At 41.8% G+C, this 17,346-nt stretch overlaps 1 protein-coding gene across 4 annotated transcripts in view; it reads left to right on the top strand.

Annotated features, from left to right (window-relative positions):
• Window positions 1–14,530, top strand: part of TAMM41 (TAM41 mitochondrial translocator assembly and maintenance homolog) — a 59,301-nt gene extending 44,771 nt beyond the window's left edge. For 3 of the 4 annotated variants that reach the window (XM_025375629.1, XM_025375628.1, XM_025375626.1), the window contains one exon: window positions 14,395–14,530. In XM_025375629.1, coding sequence (XP_025231414.1) covers window positions 14,395–14,471 — 77 coding nt within the window. In that variant the 3' untranslated portion in view covers window positions 14,472–14,530. The remainder of the gene's footprint in view (window positions 1–14,394) is intronic. The other variant, XM_025375627.1, reaches the window with a different exon arrangement.
• Window positions 14,531–17,346: the final 2,816 nt, after the last annotated feature.

Below are 17,346 nucleotides of genomic sequence, written 5' to 3' on the forward strand. Positions count from 1 at the left end.
TTCTTTTTGCTCAGAATTGCTTTGGCTATTTGGATTTTTTTTTTTTTTTTTTGGTTCCCTGTAAATTTTAGGATTTTTTTTTCTGATGCTATGAGTAATGATATTGGTAATTTGACAGGGATTGTGTTGAATCTGTAGATTGCTTTGTATAGTATGATCATTTTAACAATATTTGTTCTTCCAATCCATGAGTATGGGATGTTTTTCCTTTTTTGTGTATCATGTACAATTTCCTTCATCAGCATTTTGCAGTTCTCCTTATGGAGATCTTTCACCTCCTTGGTTAACTATATTCCTGGGTTGTCTTTCTTCTTTATTTGTCGCTGTTATAAATGGGATTGCCTTCTAGATTTGGTCTTCAGCTAGATTGCTATTGATGTACAGAAGTGCTATAGATTTCTGTATGTTAATTTTACATTCTGAAACTCTACTGATTTCATGTATCAAATCTAAGAGTTTTCTGGTGGAGTCTTTATGGTGTCCTAGATGTAAGATAATATCATCAGTGATAGGAATAATTTGACTTCTTCTTTTCCCATATGTATACCTTTTTTTTTTTTTTTTTTTTTTTTTTTTGGAGACAGAGTCTCACTCTGTTGCCCAGGCTGGAGTGCAGGTGCAGTGGCATGATCTCGGCTCACCACAACCTCCGCCTCCCGGGTTCAAGCAATTTTCCTCCCTCAGCTTCTTGACTAGCTGGGACTACAGGTGTGTGCAACCTGCCCGGCTAATTTTTATATTTTTAGTAGAGACAGAGTTATACTATGTTGGCCAGGCTGGTCTTGAACTCCTGACCTCATGATCCGCCTGCCTCAGCCTCCCAAAGTGCTGGGATTACAAGCGTGAGCCACTGTGTCTGGCCTCCATATGGATACTTTTTACTTTTTCACTTGCCCAGTTGTTCTTGTGAGAACTTCCAGTATTACGTTGTATAACAATGGTAAAAGTGGACATGTTTGTCTTGTTCTAGTTCTTAGAGGGAGTGCTTTCAACTTTTCCCTGTCAAGTATGATGTTAGGTGTGGTTTTGTCATATATGACCTTTATTATGTTGAGGTATGTTCCTTCTATGCCCAATTTGTTGAGGATTTTTTATCAGGAAAGGATGCTGAACTTTATTGAATTTTTTTTTTTTTTTTTTTTTTTTTTTTAGACAGAGTCTTGCTCTGTTGCCCGGGCTAGAGTGCAGTGGTACAATCTCAGCTCACAGCAACCTCTGCCTCCTGGGTTCAAGCAATTCTACTGCCTCAGCCTCCCAAGTAGCTGGGACTACAGGCACACATCACCACACCTGGCTAATTTTTGTATTTTTAGTAAAATCGGAGTTTCACCATGTTGGCCAAGCTGGTCTTGAACTCCTGATCTCAAGTGATCTGCCCACCTTGGCCTCCCAAAGTGCTCGGATTACAGGCGTGAGTCACTGTGCCCAGCCTATTGAATGCTTTTTCTGCGTCTATTTAGATGATCATATGGTTTTTGCCCTTAATTCTGTTTATGTGATGTATCACATTTATTGATTTGTATATATTGAACCATCCTTGCTTCCCTGGGGCGAATCCCGCCTGATCATAATATATTCTCTTTTTGATGTGCTGTTGGATTTAATTTGTTAGTATTTCGTTGAGGATTTTTGTGTCTGTGTTCATCAGAGATATTGGTCTATAGTTTTCTATTTTGGTGGTGTTGTGTCCTTGTCTGGTTTTGGTACCAAGGTGATACCGGCCTCATAGAATGAGTTAGGGAGAATTCCCTCCTTGATCTTTTTAGAATAGTTTCAGGAGGATTGGTATTCATTCTTTCTGTGTTTGGTAGAGTTTAGCTATGAATCCATCTGGTCCTGGGCTGCTTCTTGTTGTTGGGAGATTTTTATTAGTGATTCAGTCTTGCTACTACATTTCTGGTCTTTTCAGATGCTCTGTTTCTTCCTGGTCAGTCTTGGAGAAATCGTTTCCATGAATTTTATCAATTTCCTTTAGGCTTTCTAGTTTGTGGGCATCTAGGTGTTTATAATGTTCTCTGATGAGCTTTTGTATGTCTGTAGTATCGGTTGTAATGTCTCCTTTTTCATTTCTGATTGTGTTTATTTGTATCTCTTCTTGTCTTATATCTTGTTTATTTTTATCTCTCTGGTCTTCTTAGTCTTAGCTAGTGGCTTATCAATTTTGTGTATCTTTCAAAGAACCAACTTTTTTTTCTTTTTTTTTTTTTTTTTTTTGAGTCAGGGTTTGGCTCTGTCACCCAGGCTAGAGTGCAGTGGCACAATCATGGCTTACTACAGTATTTGCCTCCCAGGCTTAAGTGATCCTTCCACCTCAGCCTCCTGAGTAGCTGGGAACTACAGTGCACACTACCACGCCTGGCTAACTTTTGTATTTTTTGTCGTGATGGGATTTTGCCACATTGCCCTGGCTGGTTTTGAACTCCTAGAATTGCGATCCGCCTGCCTCAGCCTTCCAAAGTACAGGGATTACAGGCATGAGCCACTGCACCTGATCCCAGCTTTTCATTTTGTTGATCCTTTGTATTGTTTTTTGGTCTCTATTTTATTTAGTTTTGCTCTGATCTTTGTTATTTCTTTTCTTCTGCTAACTTTGGGTTTAGTTCTTTTTTTTCTTTTTGCTTGAGGTATGGCATTAGGTTGTTAATTTGTGATCTTCCTGCTTTTTCATGTAGACATGTAATGCTATAAGCATTGGTAGTGCCTCTTAGCACTGCTTTTGCTGCATCCCACTGGCTTTGGTATGTTGTGTTTTCATTTTTATTTGTTTCAAAAAATTTTTAAGGTCGGGCATGGTGGCTCATGCCTGTAATCCCAGCACTTTGGGAGTCTGAGATGGGTGGATTGCTTGAGCCTAGGAGTTTGAAACCAGCCTGGGCAACATGGAAAAACCCCATTTCTACAAAAAATTAGCTGTGCATGGTCGTATGTGCCTGTAGTCCCAGCTACTCAGGAGGCTGAGGCAGGAGGATCACTTGAGCCAAAGGAGTTTAAGGCTACAGTGAGTCATGACTGCGCCACTGCACTCCAGCTTGGGTGACACAATAAGACTCTGTCTCAGGGGAAAAAATCTTCATTGACCCAGTGATTAAGTGATTATTTAGGGGCATGCTGTTTAATTTCCATGTATTTGTATCATTTCTCAAGTTCCTCTTATGTTGTATTCTAGCTTTATTCTACTATTGTCTGAGAAGATACTTGATTTTGATTTTTAAAAATTTGTTAAGACTTGTTTTGTAGCGTAACATGTGATCTATCTTGAAGAATGTTTCTTCTTCTTCTTCTTTTTTTTTCTTTGTTGCGACAGGGTCTTGCTCTGTTGCCCAGGGTGCAGTGCAGTGGTGTTATCATGGCTTACTGTAGCATTGACTTCCTATTACTAAGCAGTCCTCCCACCTCAGCCTCCTGAGTAGCTGGGACCACAGGCACATACCACCATGCCTGGCTACATTCATTTTTATTATTATTTTTTGTAGAGACAGAGTCTCTCTATATGGCCCATGCTTGAAGAATGTTTTATGTGCTGATGAAATGAATGTATCTTCTATGGATGTTGGGAAGAATGTTCTGTAAATGTCTGTTAAGTCTGTTTGGTCTAAAGTCCAGTGTTTCTTTGTTAATTTTTTGTCTCGATGGTCTGTATAGTGCTATGAGTGGAATGTTGAAGTTCCCCACTGTTACTGTATTGCTATCTGTCTCTTTCTTTAGAGCTAGTAATATTTGTTTTGTGAATTTGGGTGCTCATATGTTGGGTGCATATATATTTAGGATTTCCTATATATACCCCTTGGTGAACTGATACCTTTATTGTTATATAATGACATTCTTAGCCTTTTTTTTTTTTTAAATGTTTTTGATTTAGAGTCTGTTTTATTTGATATATATAGTTCTCCTTTTGGTTTCCTTTTGGATGGAATATCTTTTTCTGCCTCTTTACTTTCAGTCTCCTTGCGTCTTCACAGGTAAGGTGAGTTTCTTGTAGGTAGCATATAGGTGGATTATGTTTTTTAATCTGTTCTGCCAGTCTGTATCTTTTAAGTGACGTATTTTATCCATTTACATTTAAGGTTAATATTGATATGTGAGACTTTGTTTCCATCATATGGTTGTTTTCAAGTTATTTTATAAATTCTTTGTTTTCTTTCTTTTTCTCTTTTTGTCCTTGTGTTTTGATGAAATTCTGTCATTTGATTTCTTTCTTTTCCTCTTTTGTCAGATTGTTTTATAAGAACTGTGAGTTTTATATTTCTGCGCATTTTTGTGATGGTGAATATCAACGTTTTTTTTCCAGGTTTAAGACTCCTTTGAGTATTTCCTATAGGGCCGGTCTAGTGGTGACAGATTCCCTTAGTATTTGTCTAGGAAAGACTAGTCTCTTTCATTTATGAAGCTTATTCTAGCAAGATATAAAATTCTTAGCTGACAGGGTTTTTTTCCTTCAGCACTTTGAAAATGCTATCCCATTCTCTTCTGGCCTTTAAGTTTTCTGCTGAAAAGTCCACTGTTAGTCTGATGAGGTTTCATTTATGGGTAACTAGATGCTTTTCTCTTGCTAATTTTAAAATTCTTTCTTTTACTTTCATTTTAGACTTTCTGATTATAATATGCTGTGTTGAAGTCCTTTTTGCAGTGTGTTCACCTGGGGGTCATTGGTTCTCTTGTATCTGGATATCTGACACACGGTGCTAGACTTGAGAAGCTTTCATTGATTATTTCCTTAAATAGATTTTCTAAACATTTTAACCTCTCTTCCCGCTCAGCTTTTTCTTCACTTCCAATGATGCCACATTGCATTGTGGAAGTCTAGAATGACAGAATGTGTATAACCTCACCCTGAGGTAACATAAAGCATGGAAAGTGATGAGCAACCCTTCAGATTCTGTGGGTTAAATGGCCTTATGCTCTGGCTTCTCTGTTTATTATGGCCAAGAGCTGTGACAAAGGTTTCCTAGCATAGTGCTGAGGGCAGAGGTTTGTGAGCCCCAGAGACTAGAGCTCAAATTACAACCTAACCAGTGTGACTTGGGCAAGTTACCTAATTTTTCTGAGTTTTAACTTCATAGGAATAATTATGCCTGCCTCACCAGGTTTGAAGATTATGTTTGTTTTTTTTTTTTGTTTTGGGTTTTGTTTTTTTTGGAGACAGGTCCTAGCTCAGGCCAGAGTGCAGTGGTGTATTTTATGTTTGGTTTTTTGTTTTGGTTTTGTTTTTTTGGAGACAGTTTCTAGCCTAAGCTAGACTGCAGTGATGTGATCCTCCCACTTTAGCCTCCCAAGTAGCTGGGTCTAAAGGATGCAGTACCACACCTGGCTATGTTTTTTTGTTTTGTTTTTGTTTTTTGTAGAGACTGAGTCCCACTATGTTGCCCAGGCTTGTCTCAAATTCCTGGATTCAAGTGATCCTCCCACCTCAGCCTCCCAAAGTGCTGGAATTACAGGCTTGAGCCACTGCACCTGGCCAGGAGATTATATTTTAAGATATATTAAAGCATCTAGCATTATGTCTGGTTTTTCTTCTTTTGGTATCATTTACCTAAAAGTGTCCTGACCTCTGTTTAAAACAAGCCTCTTTACAATGTCGTATTCAAATGGTGTTAGCCCCTGGCCCAGGTCTCCAGCTGGAGTAAACTGTGACAGGCACCGAGTAGCTGGTTTGCCTGCTTCTCTTTCCTCATCCTCACAGTAAGCTTCAGAACCTCTATCCTTCTCCACCTTGTTCTTTTTTTTTTTTTTACTTTTATTTTAAGTTTAGGGGTGTAGGTGCAAATTTGTATGTAGGCAAACTTGTGCCATAGAGGTTTGTTATACAGATTATTTTGTTACCCACGTATTAAGCCTAGTTAGTACCCATTAGTTATTTTTTCTGATCCTCTCACTCCTCCCATCCTCCACCCATCAGTAGGCCCCAGTGTCTGTCTGTTGTTCCCTTCTATGTGTCTGTGTGTTCTCATCATTTAACTCCCACTTGTAAGTGAGAATATGCAGCATTTGGTTTTCTGTTGCTGCATTAGTTTGCTGAGGATAATGGCCTCCACCTCCATCTATATCCCTGCAAAGGACACGATCTCTTTTTCATTATGGCTGCATAATATTCCATGGTGTATGTGTACCACATCCATTCATGGGCATTTAGGTTGATTCCATGTCTTTGCTATTGTGAATAGTGCTGCAGTGAGTCCACACATGCTTGTGTCTTTGTGATAGAATGATTTATACTCCTTTGGGTGTATACTCCAGTAATGGGATTGCTGGATCAAATGGCAGTTCTCTTTTTAGGTTTTTGAGGAATTGGTACATTGTCTTCCACAATGGTTGAACTAATTTACACCCCTGCCAGCAGTGTATAAACATTCCTTTTTCTCTACAACCTCACCAGCATCTGTTGTTTCTTGACTTAGTAACAGTCATTCTGACTGCTGTGAGATGGAATCTCATTGTGATTTTGATTTGCATTCCTCTAGTTATCAGTCATGTTGAGCTTTTTTTCCTGTGATTGTTGGCTGCATGTATGTCTTTCTTTGAAAAGTGGCTGTTCGTGTCCTTTGCCCACTTCTTAATGGGGTCTTTTTTTTCTTATAAATTTGTTTAGGTTCCTTATAGATGCTGGATATAAGGCCTTTGTCAGACGCATAGTTTGCAAAATTTTCTCCCATTTTGTAGGTTGTCTGTTCAGTCTGTTCTTTGCTGTCTTGTTCTTTTGCTGTGCAGAAGCTCTTTAGTTTAATTAGATCCCATTTTAAATTTTTGCTTTTGTTGTAATTGCTTTTGGCATCTTTGTCATGAAATCTTCCCATTCTTCTGTCCAGAATGGTATTGCCTAAGTTGTCTTCCACGGTTTTTATAGCTTTCCATTTAAGTCTTTAATCCATCTTGACTTAATTTTTGTATATGGTACAAGGAAGGGGTCCAGTTTCAATCTTCGGCATATGGCTAACCAGTTATCCGAGCAACATTTATTGAATAGGGAGTTCTTTCCCCATTGCTTGTTTTTGCCTGCTTTGTCAAAGATCAGGTGATTGTAGTTGTGCAACCTTATTTCTGGGTTTCTGTTCTGTTCCATTGGTCTATGTGTTTTGCTACCAGTACCATGCTGTTTTGGTAACTGTAGCCCTGTAGTTATAGTTTGAAGTCGGGTAGCATGAGGCCTCCAGCTTTGTTCTTTTTGCTTAGGATTGCCTTGGCTATTCGGGCTTTTTTAGTTCCATATGAATTTTTAAATAGTTTTTTTCTAGTTCTGTGAAGAATGTCATTGGTAGTTTAATAGGAGTAGCATTGAATCTGTAAATTGCTTTAGGCAGTATGACCATTTTAACAGTAGTGATTCTATCTATGAGCATGGAATAGTTTTCCATTTGTTGGCATCATCTCTGATTTCTTTGAGCAGCGTTTTGTAGTTCTCCTTGAAGAGATCTTTTACCTCCCTGGTTAGCTGTATTCCTTTTTGTGGCAGTTGTAAATGGGGTTGAGTTCTTTTTTTTTTTTTTTTTTTTTTTTTGAGATGGAGTCTGGCTCGGTTGCCCAGGCTGGAGTGCAGTGGCCGGATCTCAGCATACTGCAAGCTCCGCCTCCCAGGTTTATGCCATTCTCCTGCCTCAGCCTCCTGAGTAGCTGGGACTACAGGCGCCCACCACCTTGCCCGGCTAGTTTTTGTATTTTTTAGTAGAGACGGGGTTTCACTGTGTTAGCCAGGATGGTCTCGATTTCCTGACCTCGTGATCCACCCGTCTCGATCTCCCAAAGTGCTGGGATTGGGGTTGAGTTCTTAATTGGCTCTTGGCTTGACTGTTTTTGGTGTATTGGAATGCTAGTGATTTTTGCACATTGATTTTTTTATCCTGAGACTTTACTGAAGTTGTTTATTAGCCAAAGGAGCTTTTGGGCTGAGATCCACCTTGCTCTTTACGAGTCCTTTTGTTGTCATCATAGCTGTTGTTCTGCCTTACTTTTGCTAGGTCCTTCTCCCCAAAATTTCTCAAGTTCTGCCTCTGTTCAGTTTTTCAGCCAGCTCATATGTCATCTGTAGGATGAGAAAACCCTAGCATATTTGGTTTAGTTTTTATTCTTTTATAGCCATTATCCCTCCTCCCCTGTGCAACCTCCTACTCATAAATGGGATAAAAAGGAAGATTTGGTCTTCCCCTTAGCCAACCAATACAAAGGTCAAATTCAGTTAAATTCCAGGAATCCACTTAGTGAAGGAGCTAAGCTTGGAGTCAGAGGATAGGGTTTTGGGGTTCTGATTATTCGTTTCTTCACTCTATGACTATGGTATGGTATTCTCTCTTCTGTGAGGTGGTGGGAATACTAATACCCAACTCACAAGGTGTTCCAAGGCTTACATGAGAGCATCCAGGTGTTATCCAGAGGTGCTTTATAAATTTAGATGAAAGTAGATCTAAATTTCACTCTACTCCTACGAAACATGGAAGCCAGGCATCTATAACCAGCTTGGAGGACTGCCCTGCCTAGTAAACAGTGTTGGATAACAATGGCACTATGTCCTCAATGCAGTCTGACTGATGCTCTGTCCTTACTAGTTCCCTTGAAATTCCCTGACCATCACATACACTCCTGTTCAAATATAAGTAGAGAATTGCTTCCAAAACCGAACACTGTTTTTCTTTTCCTTTAGCCTGGGAGTTGATTATTTAGCAAATCATTGTAATTTCTCTTAGACTGTGCTGCTAGTAGAATAAGATCATTCTCATCAGATCACCAACTGAAGCCAGCCGGCTTAGGAGTACCAAAAGATTATTTAGCCTCCTAAAACTTGCCTGCTCCTCCTTTCATGGTAGCAACAGATGACCTCACATCTCAAACTGGCAACAACAGACCAGCTAAGCAAACTGCATATTCTAGCAGCAGCCTTTTTTAAGGTATCTAACCCGAGTGGAGAGAAGTGGAACTGTCTGAGCACTCTGGTATGGGAACAGGTAGGTGAGAAATGGGGGAGTTTAGTGATCAGATGGAGAGAGAAGCAGGGGCCAAACAAAGACTTTAAAAGCCATGTCTTTAAGGAGTTCAGGGTTTCTTTTGAGGGCAGAGGGAAGTCACCATAGGACTGCAGAAAGACTAGTGTAGTTAGAGTATGGAGATCAAATGGAAGGACAGTAAAGCTATTGCTAGGGAGACTGAGTAGATATGGCTGCAGCCAGTCAGCTGAGGAGTTACAGCAGCCTGAACGCAGGTCATTGCAGTTCAGACAGGAAAGATTCGCCGTGTTTAGAAGGGAACACGACTGGGTCTTGGTGACTAAAGGGATATGGGACATGAAGGAGGAGTCAGAACTAACTCCCAGGTTTTGGGCCTGTGAAGCAGTAGAGCCATTCATTCCCTGAGCAGAGAGGGAGGTTGGGTGAGGACGATGAGTTTAATTTTTAAATCTTATTTTTTCCCACCTGACTTTGTGGTCAATCAGAATTAACTCTGGGGACAAATACCTGTTTACCTCTCTAGCTTCAAAAGATTCAGCTAAACTAAATTAACAAGACAGGTTCAGTCTTGCTCCTAAAAGGCATGCCTCAGTTGTTCCTTACCAGCCTTTTCCGGGAACACAGTAGAACGGATTAGTCATCATCCTCTGCTCCTGATTTCTTATAACTGAAGCATTTCTTCCGTTTGTTGGTGCCTATATATTTTAATTGGAAGAACACTTGTGCTCTGATGCTGATTTGCTTATCACTTCAGCCTACAAGTTCTTAAAATAAGTTGTACTTTTGCCTCAGAAGAGATTTTCTTTGTAGGTATATCTGCTTATGGTTGGAAATGAATTGGAAGGTTGTTTTGGGGATACTAATTTTATCGAAAGTCTGAAACGTAAAATTATGGAAGGGTAGAGATCTTTCACAGCCTAGCCGTATTTCTACCTCACATTGTTTCCTGGAGAGTTTGTCTGTCAGTAGACCCATCTGTTTTAAGATCACACAGGGAGTTCATAGTCTTACATGTGTATTAACTTTGCTGTAGGTCATGTGAAACAAGCTGGAAATAGAAGAGAAACCTTAGGAGCCATATAGTGACATAGTTTTCTGCATGCTTCTAAAACAAAATCCTGACTTTAGATACTAACCAGAATTCATAATGACTAGTTTTAGATAAATAAGGATCTCTCTACAGGGGATGCATCTAAAGAGATGTTGCGCCTTTATCCATTGGGGAAGGAGTGAGCAGAATTCTTAAATCATCATCCTTTCCCGTAGAAAGAGTAAGCTTAATGTAATGTGGGCACAGTGGCTCACACCTGTAATCCTAGCACTTTGGGAGGCTAAGGTGGGAGGATGGCTTGAGGCCAAGGGTTCAACACCAGCCTGGGCAACAAAGCAAGACCCCATCTCTATAAAAATAAAATAAAATGAGCTAGGCATGGTGGCACGTACCTGTAGCCCCAGCTACTCAGGAAAATGAGGGGAGAGGATCTCTCAAGCCCAGAAGGTCGAGGCTCCAGTGAGCTTTGATTATGCCTCTGCACTCCAACCTAGGGGACAGAGTGAGACCCTGTCTCTTTTAAAAAAAAAAAAAAAAAATTGAAGAAAGTAAGCTTAAGGTAGACCGAGTAGAAGTCTATGGATTGTGGACTCTGCGAGGGCAGAGACCGTAGCTGTTGTCCATACCAGTATCCCTAGCAACTAGTTCAGTGTCTTGCTTATATAGGTGCTCAATAAATATTTGCTCTATGTGTGACTGAATAAATGAAAGATTCTAAATTTTCTGGTAGTCGGAAATATGTCCATATATACAGAAAAGTGCAAAAATCATAAATCTGATGAATTTTCACAAAGGGAACACCTCATAGACCTAGTGCCCAGGTGAAGAAATACAGTCATGCCAGTCCCCAGTGCCCCTCACGCCTGTCACAGACATTGCTTCTCCGAGAGTAAGCACCAGCCTGACTCCCAGTGTCACGGTTCTGTTTTACCCATTTTTGAACCATGTATAAGCATGTCCTCTTGTGTCTTTCCCTGTTCATTTATAACATAGTGAGATCCACCGTGTTGGGAGTAGCAGTGGTTCATTTCTGCTCAGTGCACTGTTCTGCTGTGTGAATATACCGCAATTTATCCATTCTACTATTGATGGCTACTTGGGTTCTTCCCGCTTGGGACTATTACAAGTAGTGCTGCTGTGGATATTTTTGTACCTGTCTTTTGGTGGGTGTATGTATGCGTTCCTGTCAGGTATGTACCGAGGGGTAGAATTCCTGGGTGATAAAGCATGTGACTGTTCAGCCTTAGTAGAAACTGCTAAACAGTTGTCCACATTTATACTGGCACTAGCAGAGTTTCTGTTACAGCACCTCCCTGAATACTTGTATAGGTCTTTTTCATTTTAGGCGCTTTAGTGAGTGACTAGTGGTACCTATTGGGCTTTTAATTCACATTTTCCTCATGACTGAGGAAGTTGAGCATTTTTCATTTTGTTTATTTGGATATGCTCTTTTGTGAAGCATCTATTCTAGTCTTTTGCTCATTTTCCTACTGAGTTGTCTGTTTTGCTTACTGAATTCTTTCTGTAGTCGGGGCACAACTCCATTGTTGGATACATGTGATGCCAAAATCCCTTACTCTGTGACTTGTCATTTCACTCTCTTTTTTTTTTTTTTTTTTTTTTTTTTTGAGATGGAGGCTTGCTCTGTTACCAGGCTGGAGTGCAGTGGCATGATCTCGGCTCACTGCAACCTCTGCTTGCCGGGCTCAAGCGTTTCTCCTGCTCCAGCCTCCCAAGTAGCTGGGACTACAGGCACGTGCCACCACGCCCAGCTAATTTTTTGTATTTTAGTAGAGACGAGACGGGGTTTCACCATGTTGGCCAGGATGGTCTTTGATCTCCTGACCTTTGTGGTCTGCCCGCCTCCGCCTCCGTAAGTGTTGGGATTGCAGCCATAAGCCATGTCATTTTATTCTCTTAATGGTGTCTTTTGGTGAAAAGAAATTCATAATTTCATGTAGTCCAATTTATCCATTTTGTCTTCTATATGTTTGGCAGTTTCTTGTGTCTTGTTTAGAAAAGTTTTGCCTATTTCTTTTTTTTTTTTTTTTTTGAGACAGAGTCTCACTCTGTCGCCCAGGCTGGAGTGCAGTGGCCAGATCTCAGCTCACTGCAAGCTCCGCCTCCCGGGTTTACGCCATTCTCCTGCCTCAGCCTCCCAAGTAGCTGGGACTACAGGCGCCGCCACCACGCCCGGCTAGTTTTTTGTATTTTTAGTAGAGACGGGGTTTCACCAGGTTAGCCAGGATGGTCTTGATCTCCTGACCTCGTGATCCGCCCGTCTCGGCCTCCCAAAGTGCTGGGATTACAGGCTTGAGCCACTGCGCCCGGCCTCAAAATCATGAAATTTAAGTTTTCCACCTTTGTTGAAATTGTCATATTAAGGCAGAAAAGACTCTTCATTCTTATTTGTTGGTTCTTAGCCGTTTGCAAGTCCAGGATCCCTCTGAAAATCTGACTAGAACTCTGGATGCCCTGCACAGAAGTGCACATATGCACACACACAGCAGATTTTCCTGCAGCGTTAGGGAGTTCACAGACACTCAGACTTATCTATGGACCCCTTGTTAGAGAACCCCTCATCTGTTCCAACCGTCATTTTACAGATAAGGAAACTGAGGCCCAGGGAATGGCCACCGTTAGTTTGTGGCCCACCTGGGACTAGAGTCCAGGTCTCTTGACTCCGATTCTAGTGCTCTTTCTAACAGATTTTCCTGCTGCAGTCTTTCTGAAAATGTCTCACTGGCAGAACCATAAAAGGGAGAATGTTTTAGTCAAGGGAGATTTCTGTCCACTAGCAGCAAAAAAAAAAAAAAGACTACATGGTGACACTCTTCTACTTTATGTATTTACCTTAAATGTTTAAGCTCCAAGGAACTCTTTTTGAAGTTGAGCTGGGAATTATGGCCCATGCATCCTCCTCTAGCTGTGACTCAGTGCCCTGGAGTTGCTCTATGAACCTTTCCATGTACAACTACCTGTATTCCGCTTGGTCTTTTGGTTGGTTCTGGCTGGAATTTTAAAAAGCACCTTATGTAATAAGCTTCTAGTCTCAATGCTCAAGTGGGTGGGGTTTACCAGAGTGGTTGCTCCAGGGAGAAAATTTAAAGGGGTGGAGGCAGGGAAAGGAACTCTGAGTTTGTTGGCTAGGTTATGTTGGTTTGCAAGTAAGTCAACTGTTAGACAGACGAAGCTAGAGTATCTAGAAGTATTCATTAATGATTTTACTGCTCCCCTGCCACTGTCTGCAGTCGTCTTTTCCAAGGCTCTAAGTGGCCTAGGCGGTTTACAGGTAATAGGACCAGATATTTTCAAGCCATCACTCAAACCCAGTGCTAGGCATGTCCAGAGCGAAACCTGTTACCTTGTCAGCACGCTCACCGAAGTGCACTGCCAGGGGTGTGCACTTCACACACATAGCACAGATCACAGTTTTTTGTGTCTCACAGTGAAAAAGACTGTTCGTATCTTTGGGCCACACCCTGAAACACAAACTGAATGATCTCACCCTCAACACAAAGGAAGTCGAGTCCATAATAACTTCTACAAATAGGATACTCTTAGATCTGACAAATAACACCCATTTATTTTATCCCATTTTACTTCCTTCCCCTATGCCGCCGGAGAGCCTTTCTCCAGTTTCATCACACACTCGTGACTAAGTAGATGGGGGTGCTGGGGGGCCAGCTGTCCAAATGAGGCACATTTGTCCTGTCATTTCAAAAGCTTTTACAGAGCACCTGCTGTGTTCTGGGTCCTGTACTAGGTGACAGGGCCACCTAGGTGAATAGGACAAGGTCCCTGTCCTCAGGAAGCTCCTAGTCCGGGCAGAGGCATGGGTGAATCAGCCCACACATACTGCACAGTGTGTCGAGTGAGCACAGATGCTGTGGGGCCACCCTGTGGGTCCAGGGAAGCACTTCCTAGAGAAGAAATCTAAACAGGGGTTCCAAGTCAACGAGGCAGAAAGTGATGGGAACAGCATTTGTCATAGGCAGACAGGTGGCTTTCACAGTGACAGAGAGACAGTGAGCTGGGGATTGGAATTTAGGCCTGAGAGAGAGAGAACGGGGACCCAGTGGCATACAGAGTCTTATCCTTGTCCTGCCTTTTTGAAAGAGCTAAATTCAGAGGTTGCCAATATGTTCATAACTCAAAAAGATCACTTATCCCAATAACTTAGGAACCGTTGGCATCCATATCCCTAAATCGGAAAATGCTGAAATCAGAATCATTTCCCCCTACATTGATGACAGTGACCTTTCATCACCTTCAGCTCCCTGGTCTGCTAGAGCCACTGGCCAGCCCTCACTGCCCTCCTCCAAAGACACGTCTCTGCTCAGGATGTCACTGAAACTGAGCGTCTTCTCAACAAGCCTCCGTTTTCTTACTTTCTCATCTTTTCTCTTTTAGGCATGAAGAAGTCAGTGATTTATAGTTCACTAAAACTGCACAAAATGTGGAAAGGGTGGCTGAGGAAAACATCCTGATTTTGCTTACTTTTATATATGTTATGTATAGATGAATAAAGTGATCCTTTTTGACAGAACAGTGTTTGTTACTTTGACCCATTGCTTGAATTCGAAATACACTGGTTTGTCTAATACTTGGTTTTTTAAATGTATGCATCAGACATTTACCCAGTTGGGACCCAAATATGTTAGAAGGCTTAGCATCAGAAGAAAAGAACCCTCTCCATGTTCAAAGCCACGTGGGTCCTGCAGAATAGCTTTGCCTGTGGCCTGCATTCTGTAGGTACATGAGAGTCAGATATGACAAATTGCATGTATGCTGTGAACACGCAGCCCAGGAAACGTACAGGGTGGGGAAGCGTGGCTTTCTCTGCCTGGCTTGTTATGTCTCTAGTCTCCATCCTGTTCACTTGTTTTTTTTCCAACAAGGACTTGCAAGTGTCACATCAACATTTCCCTGAATCTAGGCTTTTTGTGTTTTTCTTTGTTCTCCACTAAAGTGTATGGGAGTGACTTGGGTAAGGAGCCTGGGACAGACATCTTGCAGAGCCTACCTTATTGTAACAGTTAGGACATATTTGGGCAACAGGAAGCCCACCACAGAGTGCCTTGAACAGCAAAGGACAGAATCATGAGCCCCAGTTTCTCTCCATCTCTCTGCCCTCTGCCCTCTGCAGTGTTAGCATCGTGCTGAGGCTGGTTTTAGTCTGTCATGAGAGCAGCTTCAAGGGCTATGTGCTTCCAAATCACAACTGGGAGCCACAGAGAAGACTCCTTTCAGATGGCCTCTTAGAAAAGCAGGAAACTTTCCCAACAGCCCCTATTTGGTTTCGTGGACGCTGATTGGGTGACATGCCCATCCCAGAGCCCGTAAATGGACAAAGGATGGAACTAAGCTGATAGGCTCAGGCCTGAGCCACCGGCCTCAGCCCAAGAGGTAACTTCCCTCCCCTTGGGCTCATAGGCTTCAGAGAAGGAGTAGATACTTAAATGGGCAATTGAGGAGGAAGGGCTGTTGGGAAGCAACCGCCTCTTCCCACCTCATCCACCTTACAAGCCATATGAATCTATTTGATTGAACCTCAGCTTGTCTTTTTTTCCTTCAGATTGTCTTTGTCCCACCTCACACTCTGTATTTCCATTGCCAAGTATTCTAGTGCAGTCCTGTAGGGTCTCTTGTACATTTGAACAATCCCTTGTCTACTTATTTTTTGTTTACTATTGGATTCAGCTCATTCCAACCCATGGCATAGTGAAGAGTGCAGACTTCAGATTCAGCCAAACTGAGTTACATCTCATCCCCACTACTAACCAGCTATGTGATTTGGGGCAAGTTATTGAGCCTCTGAATAGTTTCACTGTCTGTGAGATGGAAATAACATTACAAACCTCTTCGAGTTGTGCTGGTCTGTGCACTCACGGACGCGTAGGGTAGTGCCTGTGCCTAGCATTGAGCAAATGATTGTTGCTGCTGTGATTCCTTTGTATTACTGGTTTTGTTATTGTTTTCTTTTTCTTTTCTTTTCTTTTCTTTTTTTTTTTTTTTGAGATGGAGTTTCGCTCTTGTTGCCCAGGCTGAAATGCAGTGGCGTGATCTTGGCTCACTGCAACCTCCGCCTCCTGGGTTCAAGCGATTCTCCTGCTTCAGCCTCCCAAGTAGCTGGGATTACAGGTGCCCGCCACCACGCCCAGCTAATTTTTTCTATTTTTAGTAGAGACAGGGTTTCATCATGTTGGCCAGACTGGTCTTGAACTCCTGACCTCAGGTGATCCACCCGCCTCAGCCTCCCAAAGTGCTGGGATTACAGGCGTGAGCCACTGCGCTTGGCCTGTTACTTTCTTCTATAAGCGTTTTTGTTTATTTGTGTAAGTTTTTTCCTCAAGAACGCAAAATAGACTGGGCAAGATGGCTTATGCTTGGAATCCCAGCACTTCGGAAGGCTGAGGCTGGAGAGTTGCTTGAGCCCAGGAATTCAAGAGCAGCCTGGGCAACATAGCGAGAGCATATCACTACAAAAAGTTTCTTAATAATTAGCTAGATGTGGTGGCACATGCCTGTGGTCCCAGCCACTTGGGAGGGAGGATCACTTGAGCCCAGGAGGTCAAGGCTGCAGTGATCTGTGATTGTGCCACTGTATTCCAGCCTCGGCGACAAAATGGATTCTGCACTGGTTATGTGATAAGAATTTTTCCTCGGCCTATTCAAGACCCACTATAATCTGGCTTTATTTTATTTTATTTTGACTTCTGTCCTCTGTATCTGATAGAGCTTTTTATATTCCTAAAGTAGATACTTTGGAACATATGTGAGTAACAGTGCTGGGGCTTGAACCCTGGCCTCCAGCCTCTGGTGTAGTGCCTTTTCTAACACAGCCTGCAGCTTTCACAAATGATGAATACTTGTGTCTTTGTGTTCCACTGCCCGTAGATGTATTCTTCCTTTTCCTCAATCTAAGGTGATTCGTCAAAAAGGCATATAAGGAGGAGACGTAAGACTTTCTCTGAGGAAAGTGGAACTCTTTGGGAGTAAGTAGCTCTTCTCATTCCAGAAGGCCCAAGAAAGAAATGTATTTTGGTGTCACACCTAGAGTTGGTTCTCAACTCTTTCCAGTTGTGTCCTTGGTCAAGTTGCTTAACCCTTCTGAAACTCAGTTTCTATGTCCATGATGTAGGTATTCTTATACCCATGTGTCAGGTTTGGTGTTAGAATTAAATGACATAACATGTAGATCACCTAACGTGATTCTTGGCACATCATGATAGTATCTCTGCTATCCAGTTCAGATGGTGAGTTTAGATGGCATGGGATAGTCCCTCATATATTAGTCAGTCTAGCCAAGAAAATGGAAACAACCCTAAGTATATCAAACAGAAGGAATTTAATGTAGGGCAT

This window comes from Theropithecus gelada, chromosome 2, assembly GCF_003255815.1.
Source record: "Theropithecus gelada isolate Dixy chromosome 2, Tgel_1.0, whole genome shotgun sequence".
Taxonomy (NCBI): domain Eukaryota; kingdom Metazoa; phylum Chordata; class Mammalia; order Primates; family Cercopithecidae; genus Theropithecus; species Theropithecus gelada.